Source organism: Zootoca vivipara, chromosome 7 (genome assembly GCF_963506605.1).
Source record: "Zootoca vivipara chromosome 7, rZooViv1.1, whole genome shotgun sequence".
NCBI classification, from domain to species: domain Eukaryota; kingdom Metazoa; phylum Chordata; class Lepidosauria; order Squamata; family Lacertidae; genus Zootoca; species Zootoca vivipara.
In genome coordinates, this window is record NC_083282.1 from 47,216,546 (window position 1) to 47,241,910 (window position 25,365).

General features: G+C 47.0%; 2 protein-coding genes across 4 annotated transcripts in view; one reads left to right on the forward strand and one right to left on the reverse strand.

The window, feature by feature from the left end:
* Nucleotides 1-16,987: 16,987 nt before the first annotated feature.
* Nucleotides 16,988-23,793, forward strand: HYI (hydroxypyruvate isomerase (putative)). The gene is made up of 8 exons (XM_035124147.2): nt 16,988-17,259; nt 18,044-18,152; nt 21,689-21,803; nt 22,196-22,274; nt 22,717-22,766; nt 23,018-23,087; nt 23,249-23,383; nt 23,570-23,793. The coding sequence occupies exons 1-8, from the start codon at nt 17,061-17,063 to the stop codon at nt 23,641-23,643; spliced, it is 831 nt and encodes a 276-aa protein (XP_034980038.2). The 5' UTR covers nt 16,988-17,060; the 3' UTR covers nt 23,644-23,793.
* The window catches only part of SZT2 (SZT2 subunit of KICSTOR complex), a 79,459-nt gene continuing 73,960 nt past the window's right edge, over nt 19,867-25,365 (reverse strand). For all 3 annotated transcript variants that reach the window (XM_060276975.1, XM_060276974.1, XM_060276973.1), the window contains exon 71: nt 19,867-25,184. In XM_060276975.1, the coding sequence (XP_060132958.1) occupies nt 25,041-25,184 (144 nt within the window). In that variant the 3' untranslated portion in view covers nt 19,867-25,040. The remainder of the gene's footprint in view (nt 25,185-25,365) is intronic.

The following is a 25,365-nucleotide window of genomic DNA, read 5'->3' on the forward strand; positions in this document are numbered from 1 at the left end:
GCTTCTTTTAGGAGGGAGGGAGGCCCATTTTTGTTTAGGGCTTCTGGTCATAGTTCAACTTTTTTGAGGGAGGAGGAAAATTTTGGGTGAGCTTTTTTTAGGGGTTCCAGTGACCTACCAGTGATCTACCACAGACATCCAGTGATCTACTGGTAGATCACAATCTACCTGTTGGACGTGCCTGCTGTAAATCAAGCAGAGAGAAAGCTGCTTACAAGGCTCCTGTACATGCAGAGTTCCAGCATCACAGCGTCACCCAGAGGCACCCACAAATATGAGTTATCCCTCTCTCTATTTATTCCTTCCTTCCCTCCCTCTTCCATCCTTAATAAAATAGGGGGGGCAGATAAGCCCCACATAGAAAGCCCATCAACATGGGGGGATGACTCTTTCAAATACGGTATTTACCAGTAATTGGGGGGGGGGAGGCACCTAGGCCTCTAGGAGTTGGCTGCTATGCCTAGGAGTAGGACAATTCAAGAAAGCAGAACGATGCATATGGTATGGTAATATATCAATAGAATCGTAGAATTGTAGTCGGAAGGGACCACAAGGGTCATCTAGTCCAACCCGCTGCAATGCAGGATTTTTTCCCTAAGGTGGGGCTTGAACCATGGTTGAAATATTATGCTGATATGCAGCAACGCCTCGGAGCCGTCGTGGCTGTGGCCATGCCTTGCCCCGCCCTCGCCCGCCCTTCCACCCCCTCTCGCCTGCCCGACCCTCCTGTCCTCTTGCTGCAGAGTTCCAGCATCACAGCGTCATCCAGAGACACCCACAAATATGAGTTATCTCTCTCTCTATTTCTTCCTTCCTTCCCTCCCTCTTCCATCCTTAATAAAATACGGGGGGGCAGATAAGCCCCACATAGAAAGCCCATCAACATGGGGGGATGACTCTTTCAAATACGGTATTTACCAGTAATTGGGGGGGGGCACCTAGGCCTCTAGGAGTTGGATGCTATGCCTAGGAGTAGGACAATTCAAGAAAGCAGAATGATGCATATGCTATGGTAATATATCAATAGAATCATAGAATTGTAGTCGGAAGGGACCACAAGGGTCATCTAGTCCAACCCCCTGCAATGCAGGATTTTTCCCCCTAAGGTGGGGCTTGAACCATGGTTGAAATATTATGCTGATATGCAGCAACGCCTCGGAGCCGTCGTGGCTGCGGCCGTGTCTTGCCTCGCCCTCGCCCGCCCTGCCACCCCCTCTTGCCTGCCCGACCCTCCCGTCCTCTCCAGCCAAGCAGGGTAACCGCCAACGCTACCAGCCCCAGAAGCACAAGGTGGCCGCTGCTGCCACCGCCACGATGTCATCAGGCCCGTTGGCCCTTTAGCCCCGCCCACTTTGTGGCCCCTCCCCTTCTGTGCCTTGGCCCCTCCCCTGAACGACCATGGCTTGCCCCCCCCCCTAGTTTTGATCCTGGCTACGCCCCTGGTAGCACTTAGTTTTTGTTTTTCCAGTGGCCACTGGTTACAGGCCGGGGGTGATGGGAAAGGCTTGGTGAGGAGGATCAGGCCTACAGACTGGTGATTCACCACCACCACTTTGAGCAGGCTGGAGAGCTGGACAGACTGCCTTGAGCAAATTTTTCCCTGTTGCCCACAGTAAGGAGACCTGTTGCTGCCTTACAGTTTCCAGAGATGGACAGGTTCAGGTATCTGTCAAGTCTGCTTTGATCACCACCACAAACAACTGGTTAAAGTGGTTTGTGCTTTGCCTTTGCTCTCTATCAGTCCATCTGACTTGTTTCCATCAGCTACAGCTCTTGGCCATCCTCATCAGGAGATAGGCGGTGAGGTGAGGGATCTCAGCTGAACGGAAATACTTCCTCTGTTCCTGAAGGAAACAGCGCCATCCAGTACACAATGCATTCTCTGTCTGCTTTGCCAGGTCCCCTTCCTTACAGTATCAAATTCTGGACGTCTGATAGTTTTCAAACAGAAAGCTCACAGCTAGTCTTGGTGAGAATGCCTAAGCACACCCTAAACACTTGATCCCTGGTGTTTGGGGTGGTGGAGCTGCTGCTGCAGCAGAAAAGTGGCAGGTCAAGCAAAGGGTTAATACCCCCTCTCCCTTGCTGTTTCTCTGCTAGAAATCATCCAGCAAAGAAGCAGATTGTCTAGCTTCTTACAAGTTTTTTGAGCACCACTGGATAACCAGCAGCCATCCTGCTGATGCCCAGCTGTGGGTTAAGCCAGAGACGGCCTGCCACTTTGTTCTACCCTCTTTCTTTCTTAACCTTGCAGGGCTCTGCACCCAGTTACAAATACTCTCCACTGGCCTCTTTCACTGCTGTGCTGGAATCAACTCTTCACTGAATGTGCAGCTCATGCCCACAGAAAAGTCTATTTAAATTAAATCACATTGCATGAAAGAGAGAAAAAGAAAGAAGAAAATGATCAAAGCTGTGTTTTGAAATATAGCCAGAGATAAGAGCGAGCTAATAAACTGAGGGCCACAAGATTGATCTCCCTGCAGAGTCCTTCATCCCTTTTGCCAGGATATTACCGTGTTTCTCATATTATAAGACATGTCTTATATTTATTTTTTCCTCAAAAAAACACACTATGGCTTATTTTCAAGGGATGTCTTATTTTTTTCCTCCTCCTCCTGCCGTGGCCGGCATTGCTGCTGCGCCTATCACTATGTCTTATTTTCGGGGTATGGCTTATATTCCTTGAATGCTTAAAAATCCTGCTATGGCTTATTTTATGGGTATGTCTTAAAATATGAGAAACAGGGTAGACGCAGAAGCAAAGCAGAAGATGGCTTTGCCTTTGCCGCAGGGGCTAGGCTGGGCATTCAGTTATCTCCTCTGTCCTCTCCTAAGCCGAGGTTCGCAATCCCAAGGACCGACTGCAAGCCCTGGGCACCTTGTGAGTGCATGGCATCTCTTTTTATTACTCCTGTTAAGGAGAGCAGAGCCAGGCCGGAATAAGAAAAAACTGCTGAGCTAATAAAAAGTAGTGATACTGAAGTGGTCTTTTGATCTGCCTGTAGCACTTTCCCTGCTTCACAGCATTCCTTAGGCCAGGGAGCCTTTGGACTAAAAAATTAAAGGGCTAGATAGGCAAAAGCAAAGGCTACAGCAAGGGAGTCTAGCCATTCCAGTTGCCTTCCTGGCTCACAGCCACACTTGGGCTGACTGACTTCTCTCCTTCAGCTAAAGATCATGGATTCCCTGTTCTCACCTCCAGCTTTTGCTGCCTTGTCCTGTGTAGATGTGACAAAGTCCATTGATTCAAATTGATTTAAGGGTGCCTAACTATGGTACTGGATACGGAATAACTGATTGGTTCAAAATTAGAACTGGATACGGAATAACTGATTGGTTCAAAATTGGGAAAGGAGTACAACAAGGCTGTATATTGTCTCCCTGCTTATTTAACTTATATGCAGAATTCATCATGCGAAAGGCTGGACTGGATGAATCCCAAACCGGAATTAAGATTGCTGGAAGAAATATCAACAACCTCAGATATGCTGATGACACAACCTTGATGGCAGAAAGTGAGGAGGAGTTAAAGAAACTTTTAATGAGGGTGAAAGAGGAAAGCGCAAAATATGGTCTGAAGCTCAACATCAAAAAAACCAAGATCATGGCCACTGGTCCCATCACCTCCTGGCAAATAGAAGGGGAAGAAATGGAGGCAGTGAGAGATTTTACTTTCTTGGGCTCCATGATCACTACAGATGGTGACAGCAGTCACGAAATTAAAAGACGCCTGCTTCTTGGGAGAAAAACAATGACAAACCTAGACAGCATCTTAAAAAGCAGAGACATCACCTTGCCGACAAAGGTCCGTATAGTTAAAGCTATGGTTTTCCCAGTAGTGATGTATGGAAGTGAGAGCTGGACCATCAAGAAGGCTGATCGCCAAAGAATAGATGCTTTTGAATTATGGTGCTGGAAGAGACTCTTGAGAGTCCCATGGACTGCAAGAAGATCAAACCTATCCATTCTGAAGGAAATCAGCCCTGAGTGCTCACTGGAAGGACAGATCCTGAAGCTGAGGCTCCAATACTTTGGCCACCTCATGAGAAGAGAAGACTCCCTGGAAAAGACCCTGATGTTGGGAAAGATTGAGGGCACAAGGAGAAGTGGACGACAGAGGACAAGATGGTTGGACAGTGTTCTCGAAGCTACGGACATGAGTTTGACCAAACTGCGGGAGGCAGTGCAAGACAGGAGTGCCTGGCGTGCTATGGTCCATGGGGTCATGAAGAGTCAGACATGACTAAACAACAACAACTACGGTACATCAGGCTATTGGTTCACTGGAGTCTACTGCTGAGCATCTGTTTGGGCTCAATGACATGGTTATTTCTGAGTCCTATTAAAACCATCCAGTCTCTAGACTCCCTCTGGAAGGGTGAAAATTTCAGCATTTAAGAGGTCCAGGAATTATTGGCAGTAACAGGTGCCCACAGTGCTAGCAGGGGAACTGTGGCAGATGAACTATCAGGCCCAGGTACCAGATGGTAAAGAAACAAAGCCCCAAATTTGCTACTTAAGCCAATCTCATGCAATGTTAGCATTTCACACACAATCTGAACTTGTGATCGAGAGGAAGAGGGTGGTCAGCAGGAGAAACAGTGGAGGAACAGGGTAGGAAGCAGAGTGGCTTCAACCTGTGTTTGTTATTTAAGGGTGTAAGTGGACATTGCCTTTGGCAATCCCTTGCTCCCTTGACTTCTTGGTCAGAGGTTTGCATGCTATTGACAGTCACACTCTTGCAGCTCTGGAGAGGCTTCGTTTCTAAATCACCAGTCAGACTTGGGCTGCAATCCTAAACATAATTACTTGAAAGTGGATGCAAATTGAAATTAATGAGACTTGCTTCCAAATAAACCTGGTTAGGATAATTCTGTACACGTACTCTCCATGCCCAGGACTCATCATCGCTTCCTGCCAAGGATTGAGGTATAAGCTCTAAAGATCAGGGACGGTGTCCATGGCTTGGAACACTAATGGGCTAAATTGACATCTTCCTTTAATATTTCTGCCTGACATTTGCTAGCACAAAGTCTTGCATTTTTGTTGTTGCAGCTAATTTAACCATATAATCCGGCGCTGGGGATAAGAACTCATGCAGCAGATCTGGATCTTCAGGGGAGGGATGGAGGGATGAGGATTGGCAGAAGGAACAGGATAAGGGAGATCCTGGAATCTCCAATTAAGAGATTTCAAGGGTTCATTCAACTGCACTTACAGCTTATTCACACACATCCAGTTCGCACCACCAGCACAAGAACAAAGTTTAGGGCACGGTTTGGGCACATACATACTGGGCTGAGATGGGAAATGTTTAGGAGATCCCTTGGAACATAGGAAGCTGCTTTGTACTGAGCTATAATATTGGCCCACCCGGTTCAGCTGCTGAGGTAGGAATCTTTTCCAGCATTACCTAGAGATATCAGGGATTGAACCTGAGACCTACAATATGTGAAGCAAAATGTCATTCTACCACTGCACTCAGTGTTTGCTTTGAAGTGGCTAGAGTTTGTAGAACACAGTGGCATGTTGTGCACTGGAACAGCAAAACATCCTCCAGCTCTATGTTTTGGATATTGTACCTATTCAATAAGCACAGTATTCTCTCATTATGTTCTCTCATTATGAGTTTGGCTTACTGTTTTGCTGGCTGACATTTTTAGAGAATCAGTAAAACCCTGTCCGTTCCATCATGCCTTCTGATCTTCTGAGGTCTGCTGAATTTACCTAGTGATCGCTCTTTTAAGTCTTGTTTCATGATTGGTTGCATCATATTGTAATCAATGTTTTGTGATGTGCTTATTGTGAACTACTTGGCTGTTGTAATCTGCTTCAAGGTCCTTTGCATAGAAAAGTGGCCTATAAATATAAACAAACCTAATATAAATAACACTGAGAGAACCTGGGGGCTACTGCACTGGTCCAGTTGGCAGGTTACAGGCCATTATATTCAGGAACAGGGCCTAATGACAATTTTGTTGTCGAGTACTAAATTTTGTATTTCTGAATACTTTAGTGGTTTGGGAATGAGCTGTTGCATGACAATAAAATGGTGACAATATAAAACATCCAAATGTGAGAATGTGCTTACTGAGTTGTAAGCAGGTGAGGATTTCTAAGCACAAATTCTAAAAAATACTTTTGGCAAAACATTGCACCAGATTGCTCATTGACCTGATGACAGCATAGTTAGCTCTGCTTGTGAATTTGCTTGTTTTCTCCTATCAAACTACGGCAGGAAAAGTACAGCCCAACATTGAATTCGGGTGGGACGGGGACTGGATTCTGTTCTGCCTGATGTGTATCTATCATTCTGTCAAAACTCAACACAATCCAGAGCCTGAGAAAAACCCAGCACCATAGAATAAATATGCCATTGAAGGTGTGGATTTGCATGAATGACCATATATCAGGGGTGGCCAACTCCGAAGAGACTGCGATCTACTCACAGAGTTAAAAACTGGCAGCGATCTACCCCCTTTTGGGGTGTTCAGGTCAAAGTTGTTTAGGGAGGAGGAAAGCCCTGTTTTTTAGGGGTTCAGGTCAAAGTTGAGATTTTTTAGGAAGGAGGAAGGCCCATTTTTTAGGGGTTCAGGTCAGAGTTGTTGAGCTTTTCTGAGGTGGGAATAAAGCCCTGTTTGGGGGGTGAAGGGCTAAAATGTTGAGCATTTTTAGGGGAGCCAAAGTTGTTGAGCTTCTTTGGAGGGAGCCAGTGATCTACCACAGACGTAAAGTGATCCACAGGTAGATCACGATCTACCTGTTGGACATGCCTGCCATATATCAATGAACCTGCAGTCTGAAATCTGTAGATCTCCTTAGCGACCAAACTTGCTGGAGGGTTCCAATATTTTAAAGCAGCAAATGGGAAATTCCAATAGCTCTGGCTTCCCTTGTTACTACAAGGCTTGAATGCAAAAGACTGGACCTGAGTAATTCTTAAAAACCACATTATTATTATTTAAATTTATGCTTTGCCTATGCAGACACCTGAACCAATTCAGATTCTGCATCCGGCAACTTTACTCTTCACAGAGTTAAGAAAAAGGTTGCATTTCTAGCTCTTCATCCCAGACAAAAATCTGAAAAGTTGAAGTTGTTTTGGAATAAAAGGGAAGTGAGAATCATTGGCGTCAGCAGTAGTAGGCCTGACAAGCTCATGTCTGGCTAACTAGACCCTTGGTGATCTTCAGCAGAGACCCCCTTTACCACCATTCATGGTCTGCCCTGAAAACCAGCTCCTCTTTCTATAATTTGCAGTTGTCCATCACTAGCCTGGATTTTTGTTATTGCTGAGGAGTGGAGTCATGCTTGCGCTCATTGATTAATCAATAGCCTTAATTGAGTTGCAGCTCTTTAATGGATAGCCCACTGGCTCTTGTTTTTTAATCCCCTCACACACATTGACCCAAGTCACTCACCTGTAGAAAACTGCTTATGCAGCAGAAAAGGCCATTGGGATCATGAAGGTCGGCCATGGGCTTCAGTCCAAGTTCATAAGCAGAAAGCAAGGCTTGAGCAGATTTTCTTTTTCTGAGAGGAGGAATAAAGTAATTTTGGTTTAAAAGGAGGAAGGATAGTGTGGCTATCCAAGCTATTTTAAATCCCCACTGAAACCCCCCAAGTTATTTTATAGTGATAGAGTTCTTTTCATCCAGTGAGGATACTTTAGTGAAAAATGGAGGGAGGCGATTCTTTGGCTTGGTCCTGAAAGATTCTCATTCTGAACATTAGCTTCTACTGCTGACAATATTGCTTTTTAAGGTCCTTTTATTAGCCAGAGAAATTTGGCGAGGGTTAGAGAAAAGGTCTCAAAATTTTAACGAGATGCTCCTTGTACCATCAAAACCAGACATGGCTTTCACATCCTGATACATTGGAGGACATCAGACTGCATGATTGTGATTTCCAACCCAGCACTGCTTACCTTGAGGTTGATTAAGGCAACATGATATCAGAGGTAGCCAGCCATGCTATCTCTTATACCACCCCCACCCTACCCCCCAGTGACCATACAACAGAGACTTTCCCTAGAATCACATCTGCAAGATCTTCAAGCTATGCATCTTTCTTTTCCTTTTGGACTTCAGGGCACAGCCACTTGCTTCTGTTGCTCTGCCTTTGCAGAACAGGAGTTCTGAATGGGAAGTCCCAATTTCTGAGCATGAAGGGATCCAGGGCTTAACACTGTTTGACACAAGAGCCTCCTTTTATTAGGTCATCACTGCAATTTGCAGGCCTACTCTTCAATGCATTGTGTCACATATTTCACATTATTTCTGATTAGGCTACCATTTATCTGAAGTGACAAAGCATATTTGCATCAGTACATAACATTGTTCAACACAAATGGCATTAGGGCTAGATCTAATGCTATATTTTCCAATGCCAGCATTGACATTTATGTGAAGGAGGGGGGAGGGTTTCACTTCTAGTCTTTGACTTTTTAAATGTGTCATTTCAAAGGAACAGGACATTTTAAAACTATAATCCTCACCTCACCTCACCCTACCCCAGCCACTGGGGTTAATATCAGTATAGGAAATGTTTGAAGAAAGATGATCTATTCTATGCGGCCCCAACACTTGCATAGTTACATATCAACAAACATTAGTTTGTGTGTGTTTGTGCATCTATGCAAATTTAGTTATTTTACTTCTGTGTCATCTGAGACACTTCATTTACGATAAAATATGCAGTGTCTAACTGAAAAGAGCAAACACTTTCTCCATTAATGAGCTGTTATGGACTAGCTCCCCAGGAAACTAATTAATACACCTGGCCACTTTTTGTGGAAATGCAATTCCTTGCAATGTGATTCACTCCTCCAATACCCCATAAGGGACAAACTCCTTTGTTTATAATAAAATATAGACTGCACTGAAAACTTGGGTCTGCCCACTTGTTCTACATAGTTCATGTAGCCCGAAGTTTGGCTATTTCTAGCAGTTGCCAAAGGGGCACTCACTGAAGCTCAGAAGTCAGTCAATGGACCCACCAATGATCAACACAGCATACATTCTTCAGGCAAGTCCAAGGCTCCACACAATCCTCAACCTTCCTAAGCCCCTGGTAGGATGAGATGAATGGGAGGAAAGAATGCCCTCCCAGTGCATATATCCTCTCCTACCTTCCTTAACATCTCCACAAAAACAATATCCAGCTCCTTCCTCCATGTTTTTGACCTTCCTGGCCATTGGCTGACTCACTCCCTTCTTTACCCAACTTTCCCACCAAACCACTAGGTCTGTTACACAGTTTTTCTTCATTTTCGCCTTGTTTCTAAATCCAATGCCTCCCAAGTCTAACTCTTGCCTTCTTGATTCTTCCTGTTTTGATACCTTTCTTCTCAGCGCCACCCTCTAAAGTCTCCTTCTGAAGACCTGTTCACTGAACATCCATTCTGATTTGCTTGTGCAAAAGGTTATGGTCCTTATTGAATGTTTCTTCCGATTTGTTTGTGGAGCAGCTTCATGGCAATAAGCATTCATCCTGATTTACAAGCATTTATATGCTTTTCCCGTTAGTTGTTTGTTCATGTATTTCCCATCACTTTCTAAACACAAAAGGTCAATTTATTAGACGTTCTTAGATGGTTTGCTTAATCTTGCAATCTTACCTCACCTTCCCAGCTGCTTGTGTCCTCCAAGGGGGCCACACCAGCCTGGCTTAAATGCAGTTCAAAGAGGGTGGGGTCCCTTTACCCAGTGAGACATTTTCCTCAGCCTTCCAGGTGTTCCCAGTTGCTAGTGGTGGTCTTACTGTGCTGCAGCAGTGCTGCTTCACTCGACTGAGAAACCCAAGACATGCTCTGCTCACAGCTAACCGAGAAGCCATATCTGCAAAATGTGGGACAACTGGCAGAGTCTTGCCCTTCACAGGTCTTATCTCAGATTCAGATATTGTACTGCATAGCATGTGCACCACTACATAACATTTGCACCCATCTGCAGACATTTGCTCAGGGAAGCACAGCTGCATCTTCAGAAGTAACATGAAAAGCACCCCTTGGGGGCTGGGCCTACAGGTACTTGGGGCTTTGCTCTCAACCTCTTCAGAGCTCAGGAACATATGAAGGGGGATTCCCATCCCGTTTTGTCATCCCTGACAAAGCGGCCCCGGGTTCTCTCTCATCTCCTCCGTGAGATTTTCTCCCTCTGAGCCAAATGATTTTATTTTATTTTTGTCCCATACTGGTTTGAAGGAGATCCTCCTTAGTGATGGGGCCAGGGGCCAGGACTAATTGGACAGCTGGCATTTATGGGCTGCTGCCTATTACTAAAGACAGAACTAGATGCCATGGATTAGCCAGGTGCCCTGGAGACCCAGTTGAGCGCTGTGCCGTCTCCACCCCCTCCCCGCTTGGCTGTCATGCCAGTGTTACTGTAATGAGCAGGAGAAGAGAGAGCTGGACTGTTTCAGTGCTTCTCACCCTCCTCATCTCTGATGGGTACGGCTGAGCTGCAGCATCTCCTAGTACACAGTGGTATAATTAGTGCCAGGGGGCAGCCGAGGTGGTCTAGCCCCACTAATGAGTACAGCCTTAGGCCCTTTTCATTTCCTTCCGGAAGATTGGCTTGAATGGGCGACAGCAAGGAAGCAGAGCCTGCTGTATTTAAAATCAAACCACTGTGGAGGGTTTGTGGGCAGGTGCCCCTCGAACAGAAAAAAAATTCAGGGCTTGAAAGACACCAAAGGCCATCTATACTAACCTTTGCCAGCCTGGTGCCCTAAATTGCAGCTCCCCTGCGGAGCAGATCTATTCCTGCACTCTACAATGAGGCAGAATGCTGCAAATGTTCCTAACAGGTATATCCGTATGAGGATGGGCTTGAGGGCTGCCCTGCCTCTTGGCCATTCCTTGGAGGTGGGACTGCACATCAGCAGTGGGTATGGCCAAGACAATGGCAGCAGATAGCCTGGGGTGCCCACTTGTAGCAGGACCAAAAGCTTACGGTCAACTAGACAGGATGTCAAGTGCACCATTGGAAAGGATGCCAGGTTGATTTTTAAATTTAGTATTTTTTGCTGGGGCCACATCACAGGTGGAGGTGAAATTTAACCCTTTCCTGAGCTGTTATTTCCAAGAAGATCACCCTCTCCCTCCCTGTACTGCTATTAGCCTTGGCGTGGAGAGGGGGAGCTCTCACTGGCACCAGTGGGTCTTTGGGGAGGGTGTGCCATGCCTTTCCACCTACCAACTTGAGGCAAAGCAGCCAAGGAGTTGGTCAACAATGACATCTGGAGAAAACAAACCTCCTCCTCTTGTTGAAAAAAACAACAACTCCTTATTAACTCCAGGTGCATTTACTGTAGATACTGTTTTTCATAGTTCTTTAGCCTCTCTGGTTTTCTGTATATTTTTACTGTGCACTTCCTCTAAATTGCAGTCCTTCACCCGGTGGCCTCCACTTGGCCTTTTGCTTCTTTTAAAACAGTATTATCTCATTTAGTGACCCAGCATTTCATCTCGTTTTCTCTCTGGCTGTTGCATTCCTCCTTGGAGTGTATTTTAAGGAACACTTTCCTGTTACAGCGTCTGAGTTATTTCATTGGCAGTAAATTGACAAGCTTGCAAGCTTTAGCCTAATATCAGAGAACAATAGGACAACCTTTTGTGGTGCTGAAAGCAACATAGCTGGTGCACTAAATCAGTTCAAACAATATATTCTAATCTCAGCAAAGCTTTTACGGTAGTTACATAATTATACAGCAGTTATCCCATCACTGCAGGGGTCCTCATACAATGTTGTAATGAACCTCCCTAAGTCAAGAAGGAAATTGCTTTAACCTCTCTGAGGGTAGCACAAACAGCAGAACGGCTGATTGCTTGTTTGCCAATGCTTACTCAGCTCAGGCTAAGAGAAAACAATGTCCAATGAAAAGGAGGGCAAGCCCGGGGTGTAATTTAAAGTCCTTATTCCCCGAGGGCATTGGAGAAACAAAAAGTGCACAGAAAACAGACTAGCCATATGGCAGAAGTCAGCGCCTTAATTAGCAGATTAGGAATGCCTGGGGGCAAGTTCTGGGCCTCAATCCTTGTTAGCTAAGGAAGCCTTTACTTGCAAACAGCGCATGCTTTCCATGGGTAGAAATTGTGCCCCCCTTTTACCCTGCCTTTCCTTCTCCCTTATGGACTGCTAGCTTACTTCCTCCATGATGGCAGAAAGCTTACTCTAAAAGGCTGGGAGGTAAAGGTATGGAAACAGCTTGAGTCACTGTTAACCATTAACCACATGGGGATGGACACACACACACACACACACACACACACACACACACACGTTGTCTCTGGATAATGCAGAATTAATGGACAAATGCATGGATGGTTGCTGCGTTCTCCTGTTTTCCCCCTTCCTTTTGTTTGCCACATGCTGGGAGCGGGCTTTTTTTAAGTCCAACCTGGTTGCTGTAGCAGCAGCAGCAGGCAAGCAAGCAAGCAAGCAGACTGCCAAGTGAGAGGGAAGGAATAACAAAAGGGAGGAAATGGGTCTATGGGCCAACTGGCAATAGTTCCAGGAGCTGAACTGAGTTTGGGTGCTGCCAGTTGCTGACCTCAGCTATAAAGGCTTCCTGTATGGTTAATTAGTGAAACAAAGGAAAGCAAGCACAAACAAACAAACAAACAAACACACAACACTGTGTGTGCATATGTGTTGTTTGCAGCTTATTCTGAACAGCTGGATAATCTTCACCAGTAAACCAGTTACTTCTGTAGCCGCCTCTGTGATTTATGTGCTGAAGCCTAGATAAACTGCCTCCTCCTTATTTATATCCCTTTTTGGTGACAGTCCCATAATAATGCTGTAGATATTCACACAAAAAAATTCAAAATACCTGCTTGAAGCAACACCCTGGGTTATTCCCTGCCTCAGGTTATAGAAAGTGACTGTTGTGCATATGGAGTTTCAAGAACATGTGATGCTTTATATGATCTGATGTATGAAATGAATGCGCAAAACTGTGAAATGATGTCTCTGAAATGGAAAATCACTTAATAATTACATGTCTCACACCGTCAGGTTCACTCAGTGAACCCCAAAAAACATAAGGCAGATGGAGCATTAATAATACATATATATATATAGAAGTTAAGATGAAAGCCAATGAATTGGTGCGTAGAACTAGTATCTGACAAAGTTGTCAACCATATAAAGAGAGGTTGCTTAAAGTGAGGGTGGCTTGGGCAAAATGCTCAGACACAGGTTCCAGAGGGCACTCTGTGCAAGGTGATATAAAAGAGGCCAAAATGTTTATAAAGGTAAAGGCAGGCCCGGCTCTAGGTAGACCCCCGGTGGCGCAGGGCACCATGGCGCCGGCCCGCCAGAAAGGCGCCGCGAGCTGCGCCCGCTGGCCGGCCGGTCCGCCGCGCAGCTGCGCCTGTGGGCGCCGCGCTGTGCGCGGCGCCCACCCGCCCACCGCGCTGGGAAACGGGGCGGGAGGGCGCCAGAGAGATCGCGCTGTGCCTGCCTGCCCGCCCGCTGCTACGCCCACCCGCCCGCCGCGCTGGGAAACGGGGCGGGAGGGCGCCGGAGAGATCCGGCGCACCACAGCGGCAGGGGCGTTTAAGACGGCCCTGGGTAAAGGGACCCCTGACCATTAGGACCAGTCGTGACCGACTCTGGGGTTACGCGCTCATCTCACATTATTGGCCGAGGGAGCTGGCGTATAGCTTCCAGGTCATGTGGCCAGCATGACAAAGCCGCTTCTGGCAAACCAGAGCAGCACATGGAAACGCCGTTTACCTTCCCGCTGTAGCGGTTCCTATTTATCTACTTGCATTTTGACGTGCTTTCGAACTGCTAGGTTGGCAGGAGCTGGGACCAAGCAACGGGAGCTCACCCCGTCACAGGGATTCAAACCGCCGACCTTCTGATCAGCAAGCCCTAGGCTCAGTGGTTTAACCACACAAAAGACGTGTGTGGTCTCAAGTACTTATTGGGAGGGGCAGGAATTAAATAAAGCTATATTTTATTAGGAGTTCCATTCAGAATCTGCCTGCTTCCGAGTATCAGATGCTTGGGGGGGGGGGACACAACAAGGGGAGGGCTCTTTATGCTCCACCTGTGAGGTTTCTGATGACATTTAGCTGGACACTGTGGAAAACAGGATGCTGGACCAGATGGACCTTTGCTTTGATCTAGCAGGGCTTTTTCACGTGTTAAATTATTCTTCTGATTATAGAGAAAGGAGGGGGATTTGGTTTATATAAAGAGAGCCAACTGATGGACAGCCTTGCCTTATAGACCAGCTTTTGATGACATAGTGCCATCCAGATGTTTGGGATTACAGCTCCCATCAGCCCCAGGCAGCTGTAGTTGCACCAGTGCACTGACATGACGGAGCTATTGAGAGGGCTGTTGTGCTCGGATCCTGCTTGCAGGTTTCCCACAGGCATCTGGTTGGCTACTATGAAAACAGGATGTTGGACTAGAACCGGCAGGGCCTCCTTATGTTCTTTGGACAGGTTCCTGTTCTGCTAGTTGCCTGAATAAGTGTTAAAGCAGAAGCAGAAGATTAACAAGAAGGAGGGGAGGAGAAAGAGGTGCAAATATGTGTCTAGGATTTGTGTGGTCTTTGGGCAGTTCCATTCTTAGACAGCCATTTTATGCTGGTGCCACAAATCCCCTGGGTTGTGATTTGGACTATCATGAGACTGCAACAGTCCCTGTCTCGTCTATGTCTGTCAGGAGCTTGATTCAGCAAACATTGTTGTTGTTTAGTCGTTTAGTCGTGTCCGACTCTTCGTGACCCCATGGACCATAGCACGCCAGGCACTCCTGTCTTGCACTGCCTCCCGCAGTTTGGTCAAACTCATGTTGGTAGCTTCGAGAACACTGTCCAACTATCTTGTCCTCTGTCGTCCCCTTCTCCTAGTGCCCTCAATCTTTCCCAACATCAGGGTCTTTTCCAAGGATTCTTCTCTTCTCATGAGGTGGCCAAAGTATTGGAGCCTCAGCTTCACGATCTGTCCTTCCAGGGAGCACTCAGGGCTGATTTCCTTAAGAATGGATAGGTTTGATCTTCTTGCAGTCCATGGGACTCTCAAACATTAGTTACACTAAATATTCAGTCTAGAAAAACTGAACTTGTTCCCTAATACAATGCATCCCAAATTTCCAGGGCCCTGAACCTGTACCCTAAGACAGTGTTTCCCAACCTTGTGCCTCCAGCTGTTTTTGTACTACAACTCCCAGCATCCCTAGCTAGCAAGACCAGTGGTCAGGAATGATGGGAATTGTAGTCACAAAACGTCTGAAGGCACAAGGTTGGGAAACACTGCCCTAAGAGACTTGCTCACATACAGTATGTAGCAATAATAATATAAAAAAGCATCACACTGCCCTACTGCAGACCCCACTTAATCCAGAACAGCAATTGCTTCTGTCTGTGCTGAAGGACAAAAAAGGTGGCCTATACAAAGCCTCAGGCAAAGCAGAAGAACCAGTGCCCCAAAAGTCATTCCTGTCAGTTCTGGGTAATGAAAACAAGGTCTCTGGGATGCAGAAATTCACCAGGGATTTCAATGGATGGTTGGTGTTTGATGTATGAGGCGAGTTAAATTGGTATCAATAAATACTAACCCTGGAATGACGTTCTTTAATTATCAGCGCAGATTATACATCACTTCAAAGCAAACAAACAGCATGCATCGGGCCACAGAGGAGCCGTGTGCAAAATGCAAAGCAGAGGCTGGGCACAGCAGTGCCGCAGAGCAGCTAAGAATTGCAAAGTGCATGGCTAGGAGGGTGTGTATAATCTTCTTGCAGGGTATTGAGAGAGAGAGAGAAAAACCCACTTAAGTTCAGTCTCTAGATCCATGTCTCTGAGATGTCCTTGACTTTGAAAAATTATTTGGAAAAAGACCTAAGGGAGTCAGGGGCAGGGTTGTGGGGTAGCAGTTTCTGGCAAGGATCTGTCTTTTACCTTCCCTTGTGGTGCCTGGCTTGGCTTGATTGCTTGAGCTTACGTGGCTCCGCCTGTCTTGCTGTGTGTTTCCTTCCTGTGCAAGCTGTGGTCGGAAAGCATGTACATATTGGTCTACCTTCTGAGCACAGAGAAGAACTATACAGGTATTAGATGGATTTAAAAGGGGATTAAGCAAATTAACGGAGAACAAAGCCGTAAATGATTGAGTTGCAATGGTTATATGCATCAGGATCAGAGGCACCATGCCTCTAAATAATAGTTGCCAGGGAACGACGGCAGGAGGTGACTGTTGTGCTCATGTTGTTCTTATGGACTGTCATAATGCATTTGGTGGACCATTGTGGAAAAGCAAGATGCTGGGCTGGATAGGCCTTTATGACATCCTTCTCATGTTGCTCATGTTGCCCATGTTGCTCCAGGACAGAGCAGGTGGAACCTAAGAACATGTATTCTTGGGAAATAGTATCATCCACGCGGGAATTATTCAGAAACTGTTATCAGGAAGAAGGGGAATGATGAACATATATTCCTAAGGCAGAAGCAGGATGAGAATCTAAGGGCAATGCAAGGGAAACTAGAGGTAGGCCTCCAGGAAAGGTGGTGCACATTGGTGTATGGACAGAGGAAATGAAGTGCCAAAGGAGATGCTTTTATACAATATGAAAAAAATATGCCCCTCCCCCGGTCTGGTCCAGAGAAGCTTTTTAAAAAGATTTATAGTTCAGAATGAGGATAAGCCTTCTGTCCCTACAGGTGTTATGATCCGAGCGATGCGACACGTGTTCTCCGGATACACGAGAACGGGGTGGGTGGAGGGGCAAGAGAGCCGGCGCAGAGCCCGCGAACGCCCCCTCGCGGCAAGACTGCGATCCGCAGGCCCCTGCGCCTCTTTCGCGCGCGGCGCGAGCGTCCGCGCTCCAGCTCTGCTCCTCCTGCTTTCCTCCTTCCTCTTTCCTCGGAGGCGGAGCAGCAGCGCGCAGCGGGCGCCGAGGGCTCGTCGCCCGGACACCTCCCCTGCCAGCCGGGGGCGTAGGCGCCGCCTCCGTCCCTCCTCTCGCGGCCTTTGCTGGGTGTTACAGGCGCTGCCCCTTCCGCCCTGGCTCGCAGGGGCCGCCGCTTCGTCCGCCATGGCTCCGCTGCGCTTCGCTGCCAACCTGGCGTGGCTCTTCCAGGAGAAGCCGACGCTGCCGCAGCGCATAGAGGCGGCTGCGCAGGCCGGCTTCCGAGCGGCGGAGTTGGGCGCCCCTTACGCTAGCAGCGCCGAGGAGTTGCGGGAGGCGGCAGACAAGGCCAGGCTGGAGCTGGTCCTGATCAACGCCCCGCCAGGTACCCGGCCGAGCTGCCCGTGGCTGGCGCCCTCCCTCGCAGACATACAGTAATACGCTCTCCCCACCGGGACCAGCCTTGTCTGATGACCTCCATAGGCACTACTACAACGGGGTCGGCTTTTCACGGAAAGAGTGGAAAGGCAAGCAGGCAGACAGGCAGAAGGCAACAGGTAGAGCTTAATAGTCTCTGCGTCTTTCTGGTCTGGAAACACTAAATCTCTTTTCTGCCTGCTGCTGTACAGCTTTTAGGGGTACAGAGCCTCTGCCCATTTTTAATTTTTTTTTTACAAAGTTGTAGACCTCACCTGTTACCAGTTGAAACTTGCTACCGGTTCCTGCAGGTGCAAAGTTCATCACCTCTTTTCCTCTTTCTCTGTATCAGCCTTGGCACTCAAGATAGTGATCAACATCTCCCTCTCATTACTGTATATTGGATGTCTCTTTCACAGGCTTGGAGAGAAGATATGGGTCCATTTTCTTGCCCCCCAAACCCTGCTGCCTCCTAGAATGGTCTTTACCCTTACACTCAAAACAGTGGTTGTTTCCATCGAAGATATTCCTAGTACAGTAGAGGTTATAGACTGCCCTTCTGCTTGCCAAAGACGAAGCAAATAAAGCTGTTTGTTCTGTACAGTACCTCTCACTTCTTCCTGACCCCAAACACAAGAGCACTTAGCTGGCATATAGGACAGCAGGTATAATTTATGACAGACATCTATTTCCTACTATTTTGTCCCCTGCAACATATATATACTGGGTAATTTTTACTGTTCTTTCCCCAGGAAACCAAGACGATGACAGGGGCTTAGGGGCAGTGCCTGGCCGCCAGCATGAATTCCAGGAGGCCCTGTCTTTGGCTGTGAAGTACTGCAAGGTCCTGAAATGTCCAAGGTAGTATTTTAAGTAGTTAAGATACACAGTATGTATATTGAATACCAGTGGCATCCTTGTGCCATAACACAGGAATGATCAGAATTGCTGCAGTGGTGGTTGTGTTAATTGAGTTACATGTCTCCTCACTATTGCACTTAGAAAGTGAACTGGTATAATAAGTTAAGTGCTTTTTTCATCACAGACCCATGCAAAAGCAGGCCCTCAAACCTGGAAAGAAAGCAAAGGGCAAGTTATGTGTTTGCCTGTTTTTTTACTTGTCTGTCACCAAACCTGCTAGCCATGCTAGAAAGAAAGAATCAATTGCTATCCTTCCTCATCTTCCCCCTGCCCCTGCTCCTCTGGGATCTTCTTTGCTAAAGTTAGGGAAAGTGCTAAAGAAGCAGGCACAGGATCTAGCCCCTTTCCATAGCTCCATGTTCATTGTTCCATAGTCTTTTCCTTGGCTTCTGCCAGGACTCGCTTATGCAAGGAAACCATAAATCTTATAAGAGGCACGAGTTAATGCAGGATCGTTCCACAAAAAGACATCTGATTTACCACAGCTACTGCCCCTGCTGGTGCTGCAAATCTTCCCTTGCTCAGGGTAGTGTCTTCCTGCGTTAAAATATGCAGCATGCAGCCTTTATTAGGACAGTCTTGTAGTACATAAATATTTTAAAAAGGAGAAGGGCAATTAAAGGCCAAATATGGGCGAAAGGGAAGGGAGTCTTATAGGAAGATAATTTTTGCAGTGTCATGTATTATTTCAAGGGAGGGGCTGGTTTTATGGAGGATTGAAGCAGGGTGGTGTGATGGACAGAAAGTGGAAATTTGACTCAAAAGATAGGGAGGAGGAACAAAACCTAAAGAACAGCAAAAGCACACAGTTAGCAGCAAGGTGAAATAAGGGGATGCGAGGGAGGAGAGAGGTCAAGTATTGTTGGTGATAACAGTGGAGATCAAGATCCTTCTATTAATGCAGGGGTTCCCAACAAAATTTTCTCGAGGACCCCTCATCAAGCCGCTATTGTGACAAGGACCCCCATTAATTCCTAATCCTAAATCTAATTCCTAATTCCTAATCTAATTTTTCCAGTAAGCTTAACACTGATCTTGGAAGGGTTAGGTTCAAGGGACGCCGACGATTTAGGTTCAATGGACATTGACAAGGTCGGTTCGAGAGTCACTGACTTACTTGCTTGAACATCAAATGCATTATCTTCCTCTTCATCTGTAGGCCTTTGTCGTTTTAAAGAACCACTTTTTAACCAACGGTCCATTTTTAACTACGTGAACTGTAGCTTCCGCGAAAAACAACACTTTGTTTACAAACACTACTGTTTTGCAAAGAGGCAGCGCACGCCAGGGAGGAGGGAGGGGAATGGAGAAGACAGGGTACCTGCGCAGTAGCGCACAAATGAAGCCGACGTGCGCAAAGCATATTGGGGAGATGAGCGTTAGTAGAATGCGCGCGCTGCCTCTTTGCAAAACAGTGGTGTTTGTAAAGCGCCACCCAACGGCATACAGCAGAACTACTGCCTCTATCTAATTCTAGTTTTGCGCTAGACTCTGCTCATGCAGGAAGCAGCCAAAACAAAAAATCTGTTATCATACGAAATATATTTAATATATTTTTATTCTAATAGCATCTTGCGGACCCCTCTGGCATAGCTCGCGGACCCCTGGGGGTCCCCGGACCACCTGTTGGGAACCACTGTATTAATGAATACACACATTCTCTCCCATTTAGGGCATCCCTAGCCCTGGTGCTGAGACTGGCACATTTGGTAAAACTAGCTACTTTTCTGCCTGGAGTGGTTTTGTTTTAAAATCTTGCTTATTCATTCACTAGTTAAAAGACAAGTGTAATAAGAACACATTTTCCATTTTAAAGGCTTTTATTTTCTGAACACAGTGGCATCTTTAGACATGAAGCAGCCGGTCTATCACTCTCAAGGCAAACCCATTGGGGGAGGAGCCATAGCTCAGTGATAAGAGCAAATGCATATTCTTGCATTGCAAGGGGTTGGGCTAGATCAGGCATCCCCAAACTGCGGCCCTCCAGATGTTTTGGCCTACAACTCCCACGATCCCTAGCTAACAGGACTAGTGGTTGGGGAAGATGGGAATTGTAGTCCAACACATCTGGAGGGCCGAAGTTTGGGAATGCCTGGGCTAGATGATACTCAGGGTCTCTTCCAACACTACAATTATGTGCTTTGCATGCAGGTGGTCTAATGTTCCATCCCGGGCGTCTTCAGGTAGTGCCGAGAGACACCTGCCTTAAACCCTGGAGAGCTGCTGCAAATCACTGTAGATCAGCCTTTCTCAGCCTTGGGTCCCTAGAGCTTGTTGGACTACACCTCCCATCACTCCTAGCCAGCAATGGCCAGTGGTCAAGGACAATGGGAGTTGTAGTTTAATGACTTCTGGGGACCCAAGGTTGAGGAAGGCTGGTGTAGACAATGCTGAGCTAGACAGACTAGTAGCCTAACAATATAAAGTAATTTCCAATGTTCATCTCAAGCGGGCATGAACTTCTGTATGGGATGTTTAGCAGTGTAGTCAACAGAGTTTCAAATGAGTAACCACATCAAAGGGATGAACCAACCCAGGCAGCCCCACTTAGGTGCATTACTGAGCATGGAAGTGTTGCTTGCAGTCTCTGCTGTCCAACAGAATGAGACACCTCACCTCTGAGTGCGGAGGGAGAGAAAACATAGGCTAGTAATGAGTGACAGATGTTAGGACATTTCCAAAAGCTCACCAGCAATACCAATTTTGCATTGCGCTTTGGATTACACGAAGAAAGCAGAACAAAGTGGTGCAGCTGGCTATTTTTGTGTAAGACCATGCCCTTTTAACTTGGAAAATTAACTCCAGTCTGTTTTTGCAATCGTACTCTGCAACACTGTGTGATATTTTGCTAAACTGTAAAACAGACACACTGAAACCAAGCAGACATAAACTAGTCATAACTAATGCAAGTTCAGTTATTTTAGTGGGTTCACTCTGAGTATGATTTTAGTAGTTAGATACCACCAATTAGTTAGAAATCCCATTCATTCTCAAGCAACACATGCATGGAAATTGTGAAAGCACACCATCATTCCTACCCAACTGATTGTGTGTGTGTCCAACATGGCGATCAAATACTACTAAGGTTCTGTCAGTCTGCCTATAGTGATTTTGCATATCTGGCCTGTGGGTGCTGTTTGTGAGCTCATAATCTATGCCAAGCTAGGTGAGCTCATGGTAAATAACAGAGTATAGTTTGTATGATTTTGATAGAGACATTCCTGTCATTCCTACTACATGTTGCAGGTGTTAGCTAATCCCAGCTGAAACCCTGATGTAGCAGTGTGTGTTGATTGCTGAGTGCTGGAGGTGGCTTTGTGGGTCAGTGCAGCTCCTCAGGGGAAAATTAAAGCGGGCATGAGACAGCTTTCACTTCAGTAGCATCATATCAGCAACGTGGATGCCTCGAGGGCAGAAAGCCGTCAGCACCACTGCTTTTGTCCCTCTTCCATCCTGATCCAGCCTTTTGCTTACAGGATCCACATTATGGCCGGGCGAATTCCTTTGGGTGCCAAGAGGGAGGAAGTGTCAGCAGAGATGGAAGCCACCTTCATTGAGAACCTCAGATATGCTGCTGACATCCTGGCTCAGGTAGGGGCTGGGTAGATGCCTGTTAAGCAGCAATCTGCACTGCTTCATCAGAAGGGTGAGATGCCTATTCAACAGTGATTTCATTTGGTGGTGAGACACTTTCCTGAGCTCCAGCTCCAGAGAGGCAAAGTGTTAGCAAGACCTGCTTAAAGAAGCTCCACCCCAGTTATTAGTCAGCCCTGGCAGGAGGGCACACAGAAGAATGTTAATGAAAACAGGAGTGATTGGGCACTGGTGGCAGTGGTTGGGTGATGGTGGCAGCGGTTAAAAAACTGGCCAGTGACAAGAAATAATATAGAAGAGGTGAGCTGCCCAGCAGCGACACTTTCCTTCGCTTGCTAGCCTAAGGCACTGAGTGGCTATTCTTCTATTTCCTTGCTCTGGTATTACAGGAAAAGATCATTGGATTATTGGAGCCTATAAATAGCCGGATTACTGATCCCCGTTACTTCTTGACTACTCCAGAGCAAGGTAGGCCATGGCCTAAGACTCCTCCCTTCTCCACAGATAGGGAATTGTCCTTCTAAAGCAGCGTTTCCCAAACTTGGGTCTCCAGCTGTTTTTGGACTACAACGCCCATCATCCCTAGCTAGCAGGTCAGGGACGATGGGAATTGCAGTTCAAAAGCAGCAAGAGCTCCAAGTTTTGGGTACACAATTCTAAAGCAAGGGTGGGAAACCTGTGACTCCCTAGATGTTGCTGAACTACAACTCTTTATCCCTCACCTCTGGCCACGCTGACTGGGGCCAATAGAAGATTGAATACAGCAACATCTGAAGGGCCACAGGTTCGCCACTCATGTTCTAGAAGTTGCTGGAGAATGGGCTGTGGGACTGCACGATGCACAGGAGGAAATGGCTCCCCCCCCTTCCCGGAATCAGTTGTGATATTGTGAATCTCCATTTTTCTTCAGCTGCTGCCATTTTGAAGAAGGTGGGAAGCCCCAGCCTGAAGCTGCAGCTGGTGAGTGTCACTAAGGAAAACCTGGCCTCAGCCATAGAAGTGGGTGTTGGGCTTAGAGGACCTATTACACTGGTTGCTGCAACAAGAGGCCCACCAGAGGGATGAGAGAGGCTGAACAGCAGGCATCCCCAACCTAGTGCCCTCCAGATCCCCCCCCCCCGCCCATTGGCCATTTTCGCTGGGGCTGATGGGAGGCCTAGTCCAGCCTCTGGACGGCAGCTAGACTGTGCCTTCTTATGTTTACTCCACAGGACATTTTCCACTGCCAGATCATGGATGGTAACCTGACTCAGAACTTGGAAAAGTATTTCCCAATTATTGGTAAGACAGGAAAGGTACAGTTGCTCCCTAGTATGGCTTCAAAACTGGGATCCCTTGCAGGGGTTGTTCCTAAGCAAAGGGGCAGGTGCTGCTGTAGTTACAAAATAGTTCCAGTAAGACCCCTATGCCTAGTCCTTCATTTGCACCTTCTTTCTCTGCAGGACATGTTCAGTTTGCCCAGGTACCAGGACGGCATGAGCCCGACAGCCCTGGTGAATTGAACTTCCCTTACCTCTTCCAGCTGCTGGAGTCAATGAGTTACAGTGGCTTCGTAGGATGCGAGTACAAGCCCAAAGGCAAGTCTGCTTAAATTATCCCAAGGGAATGGGGGGAGATTTTGCTGTGTGAAATGAAGTGTTGTAGCTGGGAAATTTTAGGCTGCTGATGTAACCCCTCCGCTTCACAACTGCCAAAACTGTGGGCGGGGTGGTGGTGCTGAAGTGCGAAATTGGTGTTGCTGATGCTTGTGGCTTCCCTTACAGAAGGCACATTGAAGGGGCTGGGCTGGCTGCACGCATACTGGAAGAGTCATGGTGTACTGGATAGTGGAAGCTGAAGGGTTAAGTTCAGCAGCTGAAAAACTGGAATAAAGAGCATCAGAGGTGGAGCGCAATCACTACATACCAACTTGGAAAGGCAATGTTCTTTTGTTTGTCTCTCTTCTGAATATTTTGCCTCCTAATAAAACAAAATAGCATTCCTAGGGTCCTGGAATGGCTAAAGGCTTCTGTCACTTTGTGTTCCTGAACAGATTGCATTCTTGCCCAGTCTTTCCAGTAAGAAATATATCCTCCTGTCTCTTTTTTTAATTACTCATTGCAGTTACAGTCATACCTCGGTTTGAGTACTTTCGGTTTAAGTACTCTGCGGACCCGGAAGTGTTTACTTCTGGGTTCCGTGGCGCGCGCATGCGCTATCGGTGCTCAATTTAAGTACTTTTCGGGGAGCACATGGCTCCCCGGAACCTATTGAGTACTTAAATCGAGGTACCACTGTATAAGGGTTGACCCACTAAAGTGAAAAAGTTCACCTTCCTGGAATCACACTAAGCAATGATGTTGGCATGCCTTTCACAAGAATGGGGAATAGTGTGGTACAAAGGAAGGGAAGTCCCTGCCTCTCCAGATCTAGCTCTTTAGTACCACTTAGTGTGGCCCCAGATGAGATTTCCTAGATTTAAAGGGGCATCTTGCCCTCTAGGGTCTATCTGCATGCTGCCGCTTAAATTACTTACACTCTAGATCTTACACTACAGCGGATAACCATGGGGAGACCCGACTGGCACAATTCAATCTGAGGCATAACCAACTTCCTTAGAAAAGGCTCTGGCACCATCATGCAAGCCTGGAGTAAGACTCTGGCACTGGTCCCTGCAGTGCATCCTGGCAGATACACCATTCTGGCAGACTGGTGGGTAACTACTTCGCTTCGCGCCAGGGATAAACTGAACAGCTTGTGGGGAAAAGGTATGACAAAGGATTTTTATTGTTATAATTAATGATCCATTTTATTTAATTTACCGTACATTCACTTCATATATATATATAAAATTCCCATCATTGTGCAGTTCCCTCTCGCTAAAACCCATCCAGTGAGTCACTCTTAGAAGTGCCAGGCCAAGTCAGCCTTCGAGCCCTGGCGCCAAGGTGCCCAAGGGAAGGTGGCACATCCATCCATATGCCTCATCCTGTAGTTTAGGGAAGGTGCTTACCACCACCACCCCCTTAAGGCTGTGCTGTGCTCTGGTCTCCAGTGGTCCCCCTCCCTTGATTCTATTCAGCTCAGTCAGGCTTCAAAGTGTCCTAACCAAGCTGTTGCCCAGCCAGCTGTAGCCTCACATCGCCCACCACGGTCCCCCATGTGTGCTTCTGCCACTTACGGTGCTCTCTTTGCCCCAGCCCTGACACAGCTGGGCCTGTGCAGTGTGCCCCAGGTGGAAGGAGCCAAGCAACACTAGAGCAGCCCTGTCCATAGATTGAAGCAAGCTGTGTTTATGACTGATTCCAGGTGGTGGTACGTGGACACCAGCTGCGGCAAGGGGCTCTCGCTGTTCTGGGGCTGTACTGGGAATGGTTCTCGAAACACCACAGTCAGGCTCTGCAAAGAAAGACAGCTGGGTTAACTAATGGCACCAGCAAGGCACAGGGATCTAGCCATCTGCCCACAGTTAAGCAACAAAGTTCCCCAATAGCCTTTCCTTAGGCCAAAGACTCCTCTTGGGAAGGCTGTTCAGATAGAATAACTTCAGGTCATTGTGCCCTGGTGCAGCACAGGGCGG

Coding starts and splice junctions, on each gene's coding strand:
- HYI (XM_035124147.2), top strand. CDS start 17,061: ATGGCTCCGCTGCGCTTCGCTGCCAACCTGGCGTGGCTCTTCCAGGAG. Junction 17,260..18,043: donor CCTGATCAACGCCCCGCCAG/GTACCCGGCCGA, acceptor TTCTTTCCCCAG/GAAACCAAGACGATGACAGG. Junction 22,275..22,716: donor CTTGACTACTCCAGAGCAAG/GTAGGCCATGGC, acceptor ATTTTTCTTCAG/CTGCTGCCATTTTGAAGAAG.